The sequence below is a fragment of the Labeo rohita genome, chromosome 8 (genome assembly GCF_022985175.1).
Source record: "Labeo rohita strain BAU-BD-2019 chromosome 8, IGBB_LRoh.1.0, whole genome shotgun sequence".
In the NCBI taxonomy this organism is placed as follows: domain Eukaryota; kingdom Metazoa; phylum Chordata; class Actinopteri; order Cypriniformes; family Cyprinidae; genus Labeo; species Labeo rohita.
Window position 1 is genome coordinate 16,121,501 of NC_066876.1, and position 19,226 is coordinate 16,140,726.

Here is a 19,226-nt window from a genome sequence, read left to right on the forward strand (position 1 = left end):
CATTATTTATAGTTTAACACATTGTATTAAACTATTTTCTTACTAAATACTAAACTGTTATATAACACTTTTTTTTAACTTTTACATCTATGCATTTCAAAGACACTTCCAAAATTGTATTGCAATGAATGTAGTTTCATAACTTAAGTTATAACATGAGATTTCTTTTGCTGTTAGTTATCATAATGTTCCACTGAAGACGCTCAACTGTAAGTAAACTGCCAACCAATTTTCACAATGTATGTTAAACTGCCATTTTCACCTTGTCACATAAAGTGTTAAGTGGGTGCTTGTAATGATAGTTCTCACATTGGAAAAAAGACACAAAATTTAACACGTTAGAAGAGTAAGCCGAGTAACTCAAGACTACATTTATTTTACCGGTCACTGCTATTTTACACTTTACACTGTGAAAAAGTATGTAAAATGATTAGCAGTTGATCACCCAAATGAATTGTTTAAATACGACATACTCTTAAAACAAAGACGTTGGGTTTTTCCACTGTGTCCAACGTATTATGCATTTCCAGATAGATATTTAGAGAAAATGATAATGTAAATGTGAAATAAGTTACAGTTTGTGTTTAAGACATTTCTGGTAATATCAGTTTTACTGGTTTGAAATGTGCCATACAAGATTTTTAGTTCACGTTATACATGTTTAGGAAAAATAAGTGTCATGAAGCATGAAAAGCACCTATTAAGCTGTTGCAAAATTTGCAACCCAGGCACAAACCTTCAAAACTGTGAGTTGCAAATAGAAACAGCTGTCTTTTCCAGTGATTTCACAAATGACTTATGACTGTTGCTTGGTGTTACGTGGACTGGTAGATTGTGCAGTTTCAGTCAGATATCATCTATTCCACACGGTCTTTATTTGACATGGCTGAAATAAACTCCTTCTTCAGAATTTCGCCATCAAGGTTTCGACCTGAAGGAAGAAGACAGTAAATGGTAAATTATTTACGAAACAGGCCGATTTGCATTTGACAAAGAGTTCTATGTATTGTATGTTAATATCTGATGTTACCTATAAAGACGAGTCGGTTGATTCTCGGTTCGTGATCTGCCCAGAACTCTGGAGTCTCATCCAGCTCATAAAGCTCATGGACCCCCTGCAACATCACCTTCTTCTGTTTCTGCTGGACGGAGAGGATCCCCTGCCAAACACACAATGATCATTTACAACGATAACAGATCTGATGAATATTAAAATGCTTGTACATTTTGGAATTCTTTGGTGTTTTGGTGGCATAATGACAATGCAATGCTATATGGAGAAAGAACATATAGAGATGACTGTATTCTCACCTTTAACCGAATGACTGTCATTGCCAGTCCTGCTTTGTTTTTAAATGTCTTCTCCCATAGGAGATTCTACAAAAAAGTGTTACATTTTCAAGACATTTTGTATAGGTGTTGTTCTGGGTAAATATTTTATTTACGTGCTTCTCTATACTATATTTGTACCTGAATGAATATATTTAATAGGTCTTCTGACAAGCTGCCAGGAACTTCAAATGTTATAGTCAGCATACTCTGCAACAAAACGAATACATATTTGAAATGTTAAAAACTTTGATGAACAAAAATGATGGGAGCATCATTACAAATGTATATTAGCTCTCAAAAGTAATTTTTTAGATTTTTTTTTGAAGGAAGTCTCATATGCTCACCAAGGCTGCATTTACACCACCAGTCAAAAGTTTTTGAACAGTAATATTTTAACGTTTTTAAAAGAAGTTTCTTCTGCTCACCAAGCTTGCATTTATTTGATTAAAAAAGTATAGCAAAAACTGTAAAATTTTGAAATATTTTTACTATTTAAAATAGTTATTTTCTATTCAATATATTTTAAAATGTAATTTATTCCTGTGATTTCAAAGCTGAATTTTTAGCATCATTACTCCAGGCACATGATCCTTCAGAAATCATTCTAATATTCGGATTTGCTGCTCAAAAAAAACCAAAAAAAAACCAACCAAACAAACCAAAAAAACATTTATTGTTTTTATGATGTTAAAAACAGCTGAGTAAGATTTCTTTGGATTTCTTTGATGAATAGAAAGTTCAGAAGAACAGCATTTACCTGAAATAGAAATCTTTCGTAACATTATAAATGTCTTTATCATCATTTTTAATAATTTTAAAGCATCCTTGCTAAATTTCTAAAATTTCTGACTGACTCCAAGCTTTTGAATGCTATAGTGTATAATGTCACAAAAGCTTTTGATTTCAGATAAATGCTCATCTTTGGATCTTTCTATTCATCAAAGAATCCTTAAGAAAAATTTTGTTTTAACTGTTTTAAATATTGATAATAATAACAATTATAAAATGTTTCTTGAACAGCAAATCAGCTTATTCGAATGGTTTCTGAATGATCATGTGACACTGAAGACTGAAGTAATGATGCTGAAATGTAGCTTTGATCACAGGAATAAATTACATTTTAAAATATATTCACATAGAAAACAGTTATTAATATTTAACAGTATATTAACTATTTAAATAGTAAAAATATTTCAAAACTGTACTGTTTTTGCTGTACTTTGGATCAAATAAATGCAGGCTTTGTGAGCAGAAGAGACTTCCTTAAAAAACAGAAATCGTACTGTTCAAAAACTTTTGACTGGTAGTGTATTTTTTCAAAAAACAAAAACAAAAAAAAAACAGCAATATTGTGAAATACTACTGCAATTAAAAATAACTTTAAAACATTTTCAGAATTTGTTTTGGTATTCTCTGTTAAATTATATGAATTAGAAATCTTTTGTAACATTATAATTGTCAATTTAAGGCATCTTTGCTGAATAAAAGCATTAATTTCTCTCCTCAAAAACAGGTAATTTGAATGTTAGTGTGCATAATAGTTTTAAATCATTTTAAAAGTGGATTTTATGCAATAAAATGCAACAACATCAGCAGCAGGTATTTATAAGTGATTTTACCTATTTCTGTTTGTACGTGAAAACATTTCTAATAATGCCTCTATCTTTAAAAGTGTCAGTACGACACTTGAATGAATTTCCCCTTGGCGTTAAACACTTGTACTACTTTAGCGCCCATTCTGCTGTACTTCTCTGGGGCGTTACATGGGCCCTTTACAGATATTTAAACCATTGTTTGTCTGTGTTAAAAGTTACACACTTCCTTTTTTCCTCTGGAATAACAAGAGAAAACAGGGCTCTCATTTACATGAAAAGAGCAGTGAAGCTTGGCTCTGAAGGGGGAGGGTGGGACAAACTGGGTGGATGCGGGAAAGTGACCCATCTAATGATAAGAGCTCCTATGGAGAGTTTGATTCAAAGACAGAAGGAAATTGACAACATTTAACATTTATTGAACCACCTGGTTTGAACAAACCCTAAGAGGACCTTTTTTTTTTTTTTTTTTTACCTCAGAAGTGAAAAATATTCAATTCACCAATTCAAAATGTCATAAAAGAGTCATCTTTACCTTGTCTAGATGTGGCTTGTGTGTTTTCACCAGCTGCAGCTTTTCAGCTAACCTGAAGAAAGATTTCAAGACATTTAAATGTGAAACAAGCGCGTTGATTGATGTCAAATGCCTTCAATAAACAACATCCTCTTACATACCCAAATGTATTAGACAGATGTACAGTCTTAGCTAAAACCTTTCAAAGGGTTTGACTACACTGACGGCGCCTAATCCTGGTGCTGGTGTGATGCGGAGGAGCTTTTGGGTTTAGTAACAGTAAGATTGAGCTTAATACAGAAAGAAAGAAGAAGAAAGCGTGTGAGCGGGCTCTGACCCCTCGGGGAGGGCAAACGTAGCTCTGTGGATTATTCGTCGGGCCGTGAGTACCACACAGCAGACCAGAGGGGGGTCATCCCAGACAAGCAGCCCGTGCTCAGGGGGGCAAATGGGCCACAGTCGGAGCTGAAAGGCAGTCTGTGTGGAAGCGCTTCTGTACCTTTACTGCAGACACTGCCATAATCCTCCACAGCTGGGCTGAGCCATTCACATTTACTCTGTCTCACTGTAATTACTCTGTTTCATTTTTTGTTTTTGTGTAAGTCATCAACATTAGCATGAGCTAATGGAGTGTTTGATCCTTATTGGATACACAAAATCCTCTGGAATAATACTGGTGAACAGAATCGCTACTATACTTCAGTAAGAATCAAATTGTGTAATTCTTGTGAGCATTATTCAAAAACACTTACCTTACACCATCGCTGATATCAAATGAATGTAAATCTAATACTTGAGACAGATCAACCCTGGAAGGAAGGAAAATACACTTCATTTGTATTTATATATAAACACTTAAATTGTCTGTTGTTGATGTTATTAGAAGTAAACAAAGAGTATGGAAGGACCCTAAAAACTGCTGAAGAATACAGTTTATGCTTTTCATTGGTCAATTTATAATACTGACTGAATATGCACTACTGTTCAAAAGTTTGGGGTCAGTTAATTTTTTTTTTGAGAGACATTAATACTTGCATTCACCAAGTATGCATTAAACTGATCAAAAAGGACAGTGAAGACACTTATAATGTTACAAAAGAAGTACATTTCAAATAAATGCTGTTCTTCTGAACTTTCTATCTATCAAAGAATCTTGAAATCAACAATCAAAATTGACAACAACAAGAGTTGTTTAATCAGCATATTAGAATGATTTCTGAAGGACCATGTGACACTAAAAACTGAAGTAATAGCTACTGAAAAGTCATTTTTGCAACTTAGAAATAAATGACATTAAAAAATAAATAAGATTAAATCACATATATATATATATATATATATATATATATATATATATTATTGAATTGTGATATTATTTTACAATATTACTGTATTTTTGCTAAAATATATGCAGCCTTAATGAGCAAGTACTAACCCCAAACATTTAAATGCTAGTGTACTGATCAGATTACAAGTCTTGATTAATATAATATAATATAATATAATATAATATAATATATTTCATACAGGGTCAGCTTTATGTAAAAAGGCAAATTTGAAACAGCTTAAAAATATGGTACAATATGCAAATAGTATTTTCACCTGGATTTTTGTGTCTCCAAAATCTTCACAAGCCCATTTATTGATCTATGAAGAGGACAGAGCACATGCATTGTTAAATAAACTCAAATACATCTATCAAATTATCATTATAACTAGATTTTTAGATTTTCTAAAGTAAATATAAGGAGTGCAAGGCTCTGCATTACAATGCCAGAGTGTTATGGTCGGTTGCAGAACATTGCTTTGTAGTTTCCAAGGTGTAACAAATGGTTTTTAATGTGCTGATATGTGATTACTAGGGTGTTATGTGACTTTTTTTGCCCATTTTATTGTTCACCATGCAAAAATCATAAGAACATTGTGGTAAAACTTTACTTAAGGCTTTTATGCATGTTGCATTATAAGAGTAGTTTTATTACATTTATTATGCATTAAAATGCATTGTTTGATCTTAAGAACAATTATTACCAAAGTTATAATACATTATAATAGTAATCTACTCACTGTTTCACCTGTAGAGAACATAATGAATTAATGGTTTAATAACATTGTTGTTAAATATAACCCAACATTTAAAATGAATATCCATTCTTCATAGTGTACATTATAATGTTATAATGTTATATTAAGCTTACTAATATTTTAAATATTATTGTGGGTTTCAATAGATAATAAAATGAACTTAGTAAACATCTAAGATTTGAATACTTAAATGCTTTTTAAATGTGTTTTTGGTTGTTTGCACCAATTCTGCAGAATTGCCTGTGTGGGTGCCAATACTTACACATATATAGATGTATTCCTTGTTTTTAAAGGGGTCATCAGATGCCCATTTTCCAGAAGTGAATATGATTCTTTAGGGTCTTAATGAAAAGTCTATAATATACTTTGGTTAAAAATTCTCAACGGTAGTGTAAAACAACACCCTTTTTACCTTGTCAAAATGAGCTCTGCAAAAATCATCCCGTTCTGAGGAACTGTTTCTTTAAATGCAAATGAGCTCTACTCGCCCCGCCCCTCTCTTCTCTCTGCTGCTCTGAGAGATTGTTTACTTTAGCCGCAAAACTTGTTAACTAGCTAACTAACACGTTATTAGGAAAGGTGATTGCAGAGATTCATAAAAAAAAATCCTTATGCTCACTTCTGCTGTAAGTGAAGCTGGATCACAAATGATTCGCGCGAACATAGACGCATTTATGCAGATCAGGAGGCGCATTCCCTTCACAAACAAACGTAATCCACTGCATCTTCAGCAGCTCAGATGTTGGGAGTAAATGACGACCTCTATGTTCATTATTACATCCGGCAACACAACACCTCAATCGCTCAATCAGAGATATTCTCATCTAACTTACATCCCTGCTCCGGCATCGAAACAATGGAGGTCGGACTGTTACAGCTGATCTGAGGTAAGACACTCATGTCAATCCACTATCGTGGGAGAACGGCTCAATTTGAAAAATTAAAAACCACTACATGGATTTTTATCTTTATAGGGTAGATTTGTACATACACTGCCAACACACATTAATGTTCAAACAACATGTAAAAGTGAACTTAGTATCCGATGACCCCTTTAAGCAAATGTCAATATAAATATCCAATTTTTTTAGTGTACATTGTAATGTTGTGATCCCTGAACTGGTTCTGATTGATTTTGGTCCTCAAAATCTTTATTTTTAAATTTATTTAGACAATATAACAGTATAAACTTTTAATCATCAGCTTATGAGTATCAGTCCATCCCTAATAATAACATATAAGAATATAAAGGTCTATGGTTCTCACCTCACCGTATCTCTGAGCTCCACCAGCTCACTCTCATTCACTAGATCAGTCTTATTGATGATGGTCAAATCAGCAAGAGCTATCTGCCTAAAAACAGAGAGCAGAATTCAGCACCATTCACAATCACCTGATAAATGCTGCCCATCTTGCCTACATGTGTATGCAACAAAGGCAGACGACACCTCAGAGGGTCGCATATGGATTATTCGTCATAAAAAGCAAATCGCTTCTATGTGCATCTACAGTTGCTGTACGCAAGTATGTGTGATTACAGTCATATAATACATCAATAGAACAATACAGTACGAGAACAACTCATCCCATTCTCTCTCTCTTTTGTCACTCTCTTTATTGCTCAGTGTTCAATGTCCCACTCTCCCTTTGTAACTAAATGTGTGTGTGTGAGTAAGTGTGTAAACACTCTTTGTTGTGTTTCATCCTTCCCCCTGCCTGTTGTCGAGTCGTGTGTGGGTGGCATGGTTCGTGCCATACTCAAAAGGCGCCACCATTTTGCGGGGTAGGAAAACATAAACAGAGAGCAGAAGCGGTTTTTATGACTTCTGACACTTGTGAGCATTCCGACATGCCTCCGAACCCCAACAAAAACACCCCGACCGCAGCAGGTGAGGTGAAAGGAGCTGGGCTGGAATCGGATATGTTTTTGCACAAACATTAGCGCCAGCTGTCATGTTTAATAGAAATAACAGTCATGAAGAGAATTTTAAAAGACCACACAAGAGGTGCTCATAAAAACCTGGATGAGTGACTTTTGGATTTTTATAGTACTTATTGATAACGATGATGACTCTAACTTCTTTTCTTGTACTGTTAACACCATATTTAAATATTAATCGATCAAATAAGGTTTTACCTTTCAGCTTCGTTGATGAGACCCTCTGGCTTCTCTTCTGTTAGATGCTAAAAGACAAATAGGAAATGGCAATGATTACATAACACATACAAAACAACTATTAAAACCTATTAAAAAAATACAAGGTTTATATTTTATTTTGACTACACACTTTTTTTTTTTAAAGAAGTCTCTAATGCTGATCAAAGTTCCATTTACTTGATCAAAAATACAGAAAAAAAGCACTTTAAAACATGTTTTTCGGTTATACAAAGATGAATTTTATCAGTCATTACTCCAGTCTTCAGTGTCAGAATCCTTCAGAAATCATTTTAATATGCCAATTTATTATCAATGTTGGAAACAATTTTGCTGCTTAATTGTTTTTGGAACATGATAATTTTTCAGGATTCTTAGATGAATAAAAAGTTAAAAAGACCAGCATTTCTTCAAAATCAAAATATTTTCTAACAGTATAAGCCTTTACTATCACTTCTTAGCAATTCAACCCTGCCTTGCTTTATTCATCAAAAAAAAAAGCAGCACAACGGTTTCCAACACTGACAATAAATCAGCATAATAGAATGACTTCTGATGGATCATTTGACACTGAAAACTGTAGTAATGATGCTGAAAATTCAGTTTTGCATGACAGGAATAAATTATACTTTAAAGTATATTAAAAAAGAAAACCACTATTTTAAATTGCAACAATATTTTATATTTCTGTATTTTTGATCAAATAAATGCAGCTTTGATAAGCATAAGAGACTTCTTTAAAAAACATTACACATTTTACTGATCCCAAACATTTACATTATTTACTAGCATTGTTAAATGTATATCGAATTTGAATATTAATTTCTCACAGTGTACATTATAACATTACAATGTTGTGATGTCTAAATTTACTTCTAGCATTTAAAGGAATAAGAGTTTTTAGTGATTTTATTTTTAATTAAATTTAAAAAGTTAATTAACTAAAATTGTGTGGAATTTTAATATCATAAATGTATTGGTTATCACCATAAAACAAAATATTTAAAAAATGTTTTAGTGTTTTATTTTACATTTATTTAGAGAAACTTGCATTGAATATTAATACAAAAAAGTATTGTTATTGGCATTTTTTTTAATTATCAAACCAATGGAAAAACAAAAATCAGTACATCATATTTATCATCTTAAACAGAAAATTACAAACACAAATAGTTTGTTATATCTTCAAATAAAGCACTAAAGCTTCATGTACTTTCACGCCTAAGACCTTTCTAACAATGGTAAAATTGCATTGAGTGGTTTATTACTTTTACAAGGTAAAACACCTGCTATTCCAATTTGCCCGTGTGCAATAAATAGATATCTTCATATATAATATTTATCAGAACAAATAAATCTTCAGACAAAATAGGTATAATCATTTAAGATAAGATAAGATAAACTTTACTGTCCTGAAGGAAATTGTCCCAAATATTGGCTGCATACAATATGATATCTGCTGTTTAATTTGAGTAACATACTACACATAATACATACAGCAACCCATCACTACCCTACCCACCATATACAGTAAAAACATAAGCTACAATAAAACACACCAGAAGGGGAAAAAAAAAGAATTCTAATTGTTAACCTTGAGCTAACTTACCATTTATTGGTTTAAAGGAGAAGTCCACTTCCAACGTACTCACCCTTGTCATCCAAGATGTTCATGTCTTTCTTTCTTCAGTCACAAAGAAATTGTTTTTTGAGGAAAACATTTCAGTGTTTTTCTCCATATAATGGACTGCTATGGTGCCCTGATTTTGAACTTCCAAAATGCGGTTTAAATGTGGCTTCAAATGATCCCAAATGTGGTTGTAAACAATCCCAGCCAAGAAAGAAGGGTCTCATCTAGCAAAACTTGTCTTGCTCTCCCTGAACTCTGTGTATTCTGGTTCAAGACAGTTAGGGTATTATCGTATTTTCGTCCCTCAACTTCAAAAATAATTTCAGAATCATCCTACATCGCTGCAGAAGTACCGACCCAGTCTTTACAAAGTGAACATGCAAAGAAGATCAAACACCCTTAACAAAAAAGGTAAAACAGTGATATAGAATGACATGAGATGGGAGTTTTTCGACATACCCTAACTGCCATGACCCGGAAAAAAAAACTGTCTAGGAAAAGCAAGACAAGATGAGGGTTTGACATTAAAAAGTATATCAATTGTGTTATTTTTAGGCAAATAACCGATTGTTTTGTTAGATAAGACCCTTCTTCCTCGGCTGGGATCGTTTATGTTTGAAGCCGCATTTCAACTGCATTTTGGAAGTGCAAAATCGGGGCACCATATCAGTCCATTATATGGAGAAAAAATGCTGAAATATTTTCCTCAAAAAAACAATTTCTTTATGACTGAAGAAAGAAAGACATGAACATCTTGGATGACAGGGGGGGTGAGTACATCATATGTGAATCTTTGTTTTGGAAGTGGACTTCTCCTTTATTGGAAAGGATTTCTTAAAACGGTTAAGCCTACACTGAGGAACTCTGAAGCATCTTCCCAAAGGAAGAAGGTGGTACTCAGAGTAAAGGACATGAGTGGGGTCTGAAGTAATTTTTTTACTTAGCCTGTCTGATAATTGTTTCATCAAAAAGAGCCTGAAGTGTGGAATGCTGCTTAACTCCCATAATCTTCATGGCTCTCTGTGTTAGCTGTGTAATCTGAGCTTTCAAATGTACACTGAGATTGCCAAATCAGGCTGAGATGCCATTAGACAAAGAGTAAGCTGTTTATGGTTGCAAAGTAATACAGCATGCCAAAGCACGTAGAATTCAAGTGATCTTCAGTCACGTGTGTGTGCACATTAGCTATTTTATACAGCTTTGAATATGGCTCATCCAAGCAGAATTTAGAGTCTGACCTTTATCATTTATAAGACCTAACAGAAACATTTCACGTCTCATTAGATTCTGTATACTTCTGCATTTTTGTTCTGTCCAGCTTCCTTTCTGAAAATACATGTTTAACATCAGTGCAGATGAGCAAACTGACAACTCGATGCAAACTCACTAAAAGAAATCCAATTTCCGGGATATTACAACTTCTGAACAGTTTGCTTATTAAAAATCCAATTTATTTTCTTCTGTGTGTTGCCAGCCATCTCTGCTGACTGGGAGAAGGCATGTCTCATTGTCTGTATTCAATATGTAATAACATTGAGCTCTGGGAGCGATACAAGCCTCGTCACCTGTCTGCACAAATTTCAAAGCGACTTGCAGAGATCAAGGTGCACCTGATGGGCATGTCTGTGCAAGTCAAACCCCTTACCTAAACCCCCCACCACCCAAAGTCTCTCTCATATGGATGAATATATAAGGTGACAATGAAAAAGCAGGACAAAGGGTGACAGGCCCATTAGAGTGATTTGCCTTGATATCCATTATTTCTTCAGTTTCTATCAAGCCCTCCCCTGTCTTCACCTCAACAGGCGCTCACAGAACCCCAGAGGGCCGCAGTGCAGAGAGGTGCCACCTCTGCAATAAAAAGACTGACTTGCCAAGACTGACACCACTAAATTGCAGCCTATTATGCAGGTGTCAGTACCACTGTCCTGCTCCCAGCCTGAAGTGTGAAGAGGAACAGCAAGGGGGGAGATATTTCAGTGGGACATGATACTTAAAGACTATTATGAAATAAAAGAATTTTCTGTTAAAACTAAGTACTTTCAAGTAACATGGACCCAACTTTGTGTTTGTTTATCGTTTTTTTTTTTCCCATGTAAAGCACTATATACACTACCAGTCAAAAAGTTTTGAACAGTATGACTTTTAATGTTTTTAAAGAATTCTCTTCTGCTCACCAATCCTGCATTTATTCAATCCAAAATACAGCAAAAACAGTAAAATTTATAAGTATTTTTACTATTTAAAATAACTGCTTTCTGTTCAAATATATTTTAAAATGTAATTTATTCCTGTGATTTCAAAGCTGATTTTTAGCATCATTTCTCCAGTCAAATGATCCTTCTGAAATCATTCTAATATGCTGGTCAAAAAATATTTATTATTATTATTATTATTATGTTGAAAACAGCTGGGTATAATTTTTTCAGGTTTCTTTGATGAATAGAAAGTTCAGAAGAACAGTATTTATCTGAAATGGAAGTCTTTTGTAAGATTATAAACATCTTTAAAGCATTCTAGCTAAATAAAAAGTATTACTTTCTATAATTTCCTTTCTTAAATAAATAAATAAAAATACAAATTTCTAATCAGCATATTAGAATGATTTCTAAAGGATCATGTGACACTGAAGACTGGAGTAATGATGTTTTAAATTTAGCTTTGATAACAGGAATAAATTACATTTTAAAATAGTTTAAAACAGAAAGCAGCTATAAATAGTAAAAATATTTCAAAATGTTACTGTTTTATCTCTACAATGGATCAAATAAATGCAGGCTTGGTGAGCAGAAGAGACTTACAAAATAACTTTTAAATATTAAAACATTTTAATAGTAATCATTTTTAAATATATTTTTCTATTAAATGTTTTATAATTTATTATAAAATAAAATTTATTATACAATTATTACAAAATACAAATATTCAATTGTATTTTGTATCAAACAAATATCTTTGATGTGTTTATTAAATATGAATATTACTGAACTTATTAATATATATATATATATATATATTTTTTTTCCTTTTTAATTGTATGTTTTACATTTTATATTTTCATATTCAATTATTTTACTATTAATTTTGTAGAATTTAATATTTTTTAATGGCTCACTTTTATGTTTATTTAAATATAAAATTCATGAAAACATTTTATATATGTATTGACTTTTACATTAGAATTTACATTTTTCATCAATTAAATTCCTGTACTAAAAACCCTGAGGTAAACAAATAAACAAACAAACAAAAATAAATAAAAATTAGTCTGTGGTTTGACAGAATGGAGCAGCAACTTACCTGCATCCCATATTTAGCATCTATTACTGTGACAATACCTATGTAGGAGATGAGGACACAGTATTATATTGACGAAAATCATCAAAACTTCAGAGGCAGCATTTATTAGTTTAGGTTCTTACCGTCCAGATAGACATCACTTCCTAACTCCGCATCAACCCAAAACATGGAAGCAACAGCTCCTGGTTTGGAAAACATATATAAATCAATTGTACAATATCACACTCACACACAAAATTTAAACAATTATAATTATTTCTCTATTTACTGTAAATATACAAATGTTAAAACACTTCATTTAATTACCATTGGAATAAAAGAATATTTTTTTAAGAATAGTTTCATGGCACTCACTACTGGAAGTTTTGGCAAATCATTCTACGCTTCATTGTAGCACTTTATTAGGCTTTCCTGTGTTTATAAAGTTAGTGAATACTTTTTTTGCCTTAAAACAGCTTAAATGGATTATTAGTGTAGGTATGCACTTAAAAATACATAACTAAATTTTATGGGTGGCTTAAAATTTTTCAGCTACAAGGTACATTTTGTTTGTTTCCATGCTTTCCAACTTTTCTTGTAAAAGTTATTTCACAGTTCCATGTTACAATTTGAGGCCATCTTGTTCACATAATGGAGTTTTGTCAAACTGTCAGGGTAGAATAAGAAAGCATGATAAATATTTGATAGAAGTGTAATGAAGGCAATGTTCTTGAAAGACATCAGATTCATAACCCATTCAGCCCACAAACATCTTCTGAAGAAGGGGAGGGGCTTATCCCCCTGGGGGCCCCAGGAGTGACAGGCCCGTCTCAGCCAATGACAGTGAAGACGGGCTTGTGTCTGAGCTCTGAGGGCCCTGCACGCCACTGGCCCTTGACACCTGTCACTCATGTACACAGACTGGTTGCAAAGAAGCTGCTGACCCTTCCCGCCTTTCCATTGATCTCTGTTTCACTTTCAATTGCTTTACAGCGTTTTTTGCTACGTAGGAGAAAAACCCTTCTTAAAAAAGATGTCTAAATTTTCTTGCAAAGTAAAAGAAATCTTTTAATCTTGAACTGCATTAATGAAATAGTTCACCCAAAAGTGAAAATATGCTGAAGATTTACTCCCACTTATGTCATGGAAGATGTTGATGACTTTCTTCATCAGAACAGATTTGGAGAAGTTTAGAATCACATGACTTAATCCAAATGACTCCACTACATCAATTAATGTCTTGTGAATCAAAACTTTTAACTGTAAACCATTGCTTCTGGCCAAAACATATCAACACATTACAAGGAAGTGCCTAATGTTTGCATATTTCTCTCCTGATTCAGATAGGAAAATGTTTCACTGGAGAAAGCAATATTATGGATAAATGACTCTTATAAACTTTCACCTCACAAGATGATAATTGATGGACTGGAGTTGTGTGGATTATTGTGATATTTTTCTCAGCTGCTTGGACTCTCATTCTGACGGCACCCATTCACTGCAGAGCATCCATTGCTGAGCAAGTGACATAATGCTACATTTCTCCAAGTTTATTGCAATGAAGAATCAAACTCTTCTACATCTTGGATGGCCTGAGGTTGAGTAAATGTTTAGCAAATCTTCATTGTTTTGGTGACCTATTCCTTTAACAGCTAAACGCTAATCCGGACACTCAAGGTGGATTGGGACTAGTAAGGAACGCCTTACAACTGAATTCAATTCAATGTAAGCCATAAAACATAGCCTTATATATTTTTAGATCTCTATTATTCAAAATATAACAGATCACAACATTTAATCAAGATGGGCAATGGATGCATTAGCTAAAATAATAAAGAAATTTGTTAGGTTATGAATGTGTATCTGTTGGTGCACATGAAATACAGTACCTGGATCTGCCAATCCAGTTGTCTCTAGAAGAATGTAGTCAAACTTTCCTTTCTTCTCCATTAGATTTTCAATAGCTTTTAAACCATTGTCTCTGTAAAAGCAATGGGTGAAAATGTATTATTTGACACGATTCAATATATGCAACTACACACTAGTTTGGGATTGGTTAAAAAAAGGCTCTTTTGCTCACCAAGGCTGCATTTGTTTGATCAAAAACATAGTAAAACAGAAATATTGTGAAATATTGTTACAATTTAAAATAATTGTCTTCTTTTCAAATATACACTTCTGCTCAAAAGCTTGGAATCAGTAAGATTTTTAATGGTTTTTAAAGACATTTCTTATGCTCATCAAGGCTGCATTTATTTGATCAAAAATAAAGAAAAAAACTGTAATATTGTGAAATATTATTTCAATTTAAAATAACTGTTTTCTATGCGAATATATTTTAAAATGTAACTTATTCCTGTGATACAAAGCTACATTTTCAGCATCATTACTCCAGTCTTCAATGTCACATGATCCTTCAAAAATCATTCTAATATGCTGAAAATAAACAGTTGTGCTGCTTAATTTTTTTTTGGAAACTGTGATACTTTTTCTCAGGATTCTTTGATCAATAAAATGTTACAAAGAACAGCATTTATTTAAAATAGAAAGGTTTTCTAACAGTATACATTGGGGTCAGTAAATTTTTATTCTTTCTTTTTTTGAAAGAAATTAATGCTTTTATTCACAAGGATTTGTTAAATTATTAAAAAGTGATAGCATAGATTTACATTGTTAGAAAATATTTATATTTTGAATAAATGCTGTTCTTTTTAACTTGTTATTCATCAAATAATCCTGAAAAAAATAATTAAAAGTTCCAAAAAAAATATTTGGCCGCACAACCGTTTCCAACATTGATAATTCTAATAATAAATCAGCATATTAGAATGATGAGTAACAGCTGATGGAAATTCATCTTTGCATCACAGGAATAAATTATATTTTAAAGTATATTAAAATAAAAACAATTATTTTATATTGTAATAACATTTTACAATATTACTGTTTTTTTCTGCATTTTTGATGAGATAAATGCAGCCTTGATGAGCATAAGGGACATCATAAGTCCGGCAGCCATTACTCCAGTCTTTAGTGTCACATGGTCTTTCAGAAATCATTCTAATATGCTGATTTATTGCTTAAGAATAATTTCCTGTTATTATCTATGCTGAAAAGAGCTGTGCTGCTCAATATTTTTTAGGGAAACTGATCCTACTTTTTTCAGGATTCTTTAATTAAAAAATTTCAAAAGAACAGCATTTATTTAAAATATAAATCTTTTAGAACATTAAAAAGTCTTTACTGTCAAACTGATTTTTCTTTAGCAATGTTTGCTTGCTGAATAAAAGTTTGAATTAAAAAGTATGAATGGTGGTGTACATGTTTATTATTTGTCACACAGCAGTAGTCATAATGCTTTAATAATGTGATATAAATTATTAGTAATTAGAAACAATTAAAGGAATAAAACAAGGACTACAGTTAAGTCACTGGGATGTAATACCAAGCAGAAATAGTGGGTTTCCATTTAAGCCATCTTAAAAAGTCCAAAAGTAGTTCTTTGGTCCAGATGGAACTATGTTCCACTTGCTACTTCAAACTACAACACACAGACACACACATTCATATACTTTATAGTTGTGTCCTAGTATTTAGTAGTAGTCTGAATGACCGTACTTCACAGAGCAGCACAGGCAGCCGTTCCTCAGCTCCAGCCATTCTTCATACAGCTCTCCTGCCTGACTGACAGCTAAAGACTTCTCCAGTGCGCTGCCTGCAGGACAACACAGCACAGGTTCAACGTCTCAGTATCAGTCCAATATTAAAATTCCCAGTTAGGTCATTTATAACCACTATACCTTTGATCAAAATGTTCATGAATATGATCCAAAATTGTAAAAAACACTACAAAATTGTAATGATATACTTAAAGATATAACTATATGTTATATATATTCTCTATATGTTATAGAGAACAGATCGCAATGGAAATGCTGGTCTTCCACAAGCAATAAGATCCTACTAAGCTACAGCACTGATTAAGGAAACAGGGAATGCTTTGCCGCCCTCTCCTGGTCAGAACAGTGAGAAATTCTATCGGGATTATCAGGAAGCCATTTAAACATAAAAACTAGACTAGGGGTCTTTTGATTGCTAATTTGTGACCCAGAATCACAAAACCAGTCATAAGGGTCAGTTTTTCAAAATTGAGATTTATACATCATCTGAAAGCTGAATAAATAAGCTTTCCATTTATGTATGGTTTGTTAGGATAGGACAATATTTGGCCGAGATACAACTATTTGAAAATCTAGAATCTGAGGGTGCAGAAAAATCGAAATATTGAGAAAATCACCTTTAAAATTGTGCAAATAAAGTTCTTAACAATGTATATTACTAATCATAAATTAAGTTTTGATATATTTACAGTAGGAATTTTACAAAATATCTTCATGGAACATGATCTTTACTTAACTTCCTAATGATTTTTGCCATAAAAGAAAAATCAATCATTTTGACCCATACAATGTATTTTTGGTTATTGCTACAAATAAGCCCCAGCGACTTAACACTGGTTTTGTGGTCCAGGGTCACATTTGTTTGCTCATTTTATAACTTACCTTCACCAAATTCATTAAGAATGACAGCTATTCGCTTATTATGTTGCTCTGTTAATATGTAGTTCAAAAGTGTTGTCTTTCCCGCACCTGTATTTGGAAAAGAGAAAAATAATGTTAAGCTACTAGGAAAATATATAATATACAATAACACATATTTGCATCATTGTATTATAGATCACGTTTATTTATTTATTTTTTTGCTTTATTAAATATGATTCATGGTATACATGAGTCATATTTATGAAAGCAGACAAACTAAATGTTTTGTTTTGGTTTGTTTTTTCTATGCTGACCCAAGTATCCAGTGATGATGGTGACAGGTATTTGAGCTGTGGGTCCGGTTGGCTTCTCCTTAATGGGAACTAACTCTGGACATTCATCCTCTTCCTCCATTACTGAGATCTCCTGAGCTAATAAGAGTCTATAAACACACAAACAGGTGTTCAGAGTGGTTTATACACACATGCGTGGCATGACAAGACAGGATAGTCATTCTTCAGTAATATAGATAGGGGCATTTCACTCAGGGGACGTCGAACATAAAGCTGACATATATTATATGTGCAACCGTGACATACAGAAATGAGCTGTTCATATAAAAGACACACATGTGCTGTCAAAACAGTACTAGGCTACTATTTACACGCGCCTTGTATTAGAATAAAAGCTAATAGACACAAACAAAACACAACTTACGCTTTACGAAATGCGAGCGCTTAGATTAAGTGCAATGTTAAAACATGACCTGTAGAGTGAGATCTATCGTCCAGTTTGTTATAAAACTGCAATATTTCATTGAGCGAGGTGCTGGTGTGTATGTAATCATGGTCCGAGCTGCGCTTTGACTTGAACGTTCAGTTCCGAGTTAAAAATGGAACGATCACGTACAAACGAACATAATGTGAATGACGTTTAAACCTGACGTGTTTAACTTTTCACGCTGTTTTTAATAATTTAATATACAAATAACTTAATTAAACAAAGCATGTTAAAAAAATGTATGCCTCTGATTTATATAGATCACAACACCCGTTAGCAAACCATTCAACACTTCTTTATGTACAAAAACTAAGAACATGCGGTGTTTTTCTTTAATATAAGGAAAATATAATTTATAGAAAACAAATGTCCTTTTTTACATTTTCTATTTTGGTATATTTGACTAAACAGAACTATTAAAAATATAATAAAAATGACATAAGCACATAACAAAATTACTAAAACATAAATTAATAGAAAACTTAATACATCATTAATAAATGCCGTAACAATATATAAATAATACTAAACTAGTTTTGTTTTTAGCTCAGTCAGAACACCTGTTAGCAAACCATTCATTCACCAAACACATCTGTATTTACATGAACTAAGAACATGTAGTATTTTTCTGTAATTTAAAGAATATATAATTTATAGTAAAATAATTTCCTTTTTTACATTTTATATTTTGGTATATTTCACTAAACAGAATATAATAAAAATGACATAAGCACATAACAAAATTACTAAAACATAAATTAATAGAAAACTTAATACATCATTAATAAATGCCGTAACAATATATAAATAATACTAAACTAGTTTTGTTTTTAGCTCAGTCAGAACACCTGTTAGCAAACCATTCATGCACCAAAAACTTCTTTATTTACATAAACTAAGAACGTGTAGTATTTCTCTGTAATTTAAAGAATATATAATATATAGAAAAATAATTTACCTTTTTACATTTTATATTTTGGTATATTTCACTAAACAGAATATAATAAAAATGACATAAGCACATAACAAAATTACTAAAACATAAATTAATAGAAAAAAAGAAAATAGAACGTAATTTAAAATATTAATACATCATTAATAAATGCTGTAACAATATATAAATAATACTAAAATAGTATTGTTTTAGCTCAGTCAGAACACCTGTTAGCAAACCATTCATTCACCAAACACATCTGTATTTACATGAACTAAGAAAATATAGTATTTTTCTGTAATTTAAAAAATATATAATACATAGAAAAATAATTTACCTTTTAACATTTTATATTTTGGTATATTTCACTAAACAGAATATAAT

The 19,226-nt window shown here is 32.3% G+C and overlaps 1 protein-coding gene across 1 annotated transcript; it reads right to left on the bottom strand.

Annotated features, from left to right (window-relative positions):
- Positions 1 to 356: 356 nt before the first annotated feature.
- cbwd (COBW domain containing) lies at positions 357 to 17,995 on the bottom strand. The gene is made up of 16 exons (XM_051116603.1): positions 17,846 to 17,995; positions 17,443 to 17,570; positions 17,150 to 17,236; positions 16,206 to 16,302; positions 14,477 to 14,568; positions 12,731 to 12,790; positions 12,609 to 12,646; positions 7,661 to 7,707; positions 6,790 to 6,876; positions 5,041 to 5,085; positions 4,191 to 4,247; positions 3,460 to 3,511; positions 1,471 to 1,539; positions 1,312 to 1,377; positions 1,031 to 1,160; positions 357 to 931 (listed from the first exon to the last, which is right to left on the bottom strand). Exons 2-16 carry the CDS (start codon positions 17,540 to 17,542, stop codon positions 858 to 860), a joined length of 1,101 nt encoding a protein of 366 aa, XP_050972560.1. The 5' UTR covers positions 17,543 to 17,570; positions 17,846 to 17,995; the 3' UTR covers positions 357 to 857.
- Positions 17,996 to 19,226: the final 1,231 nt, after the last annotated feature.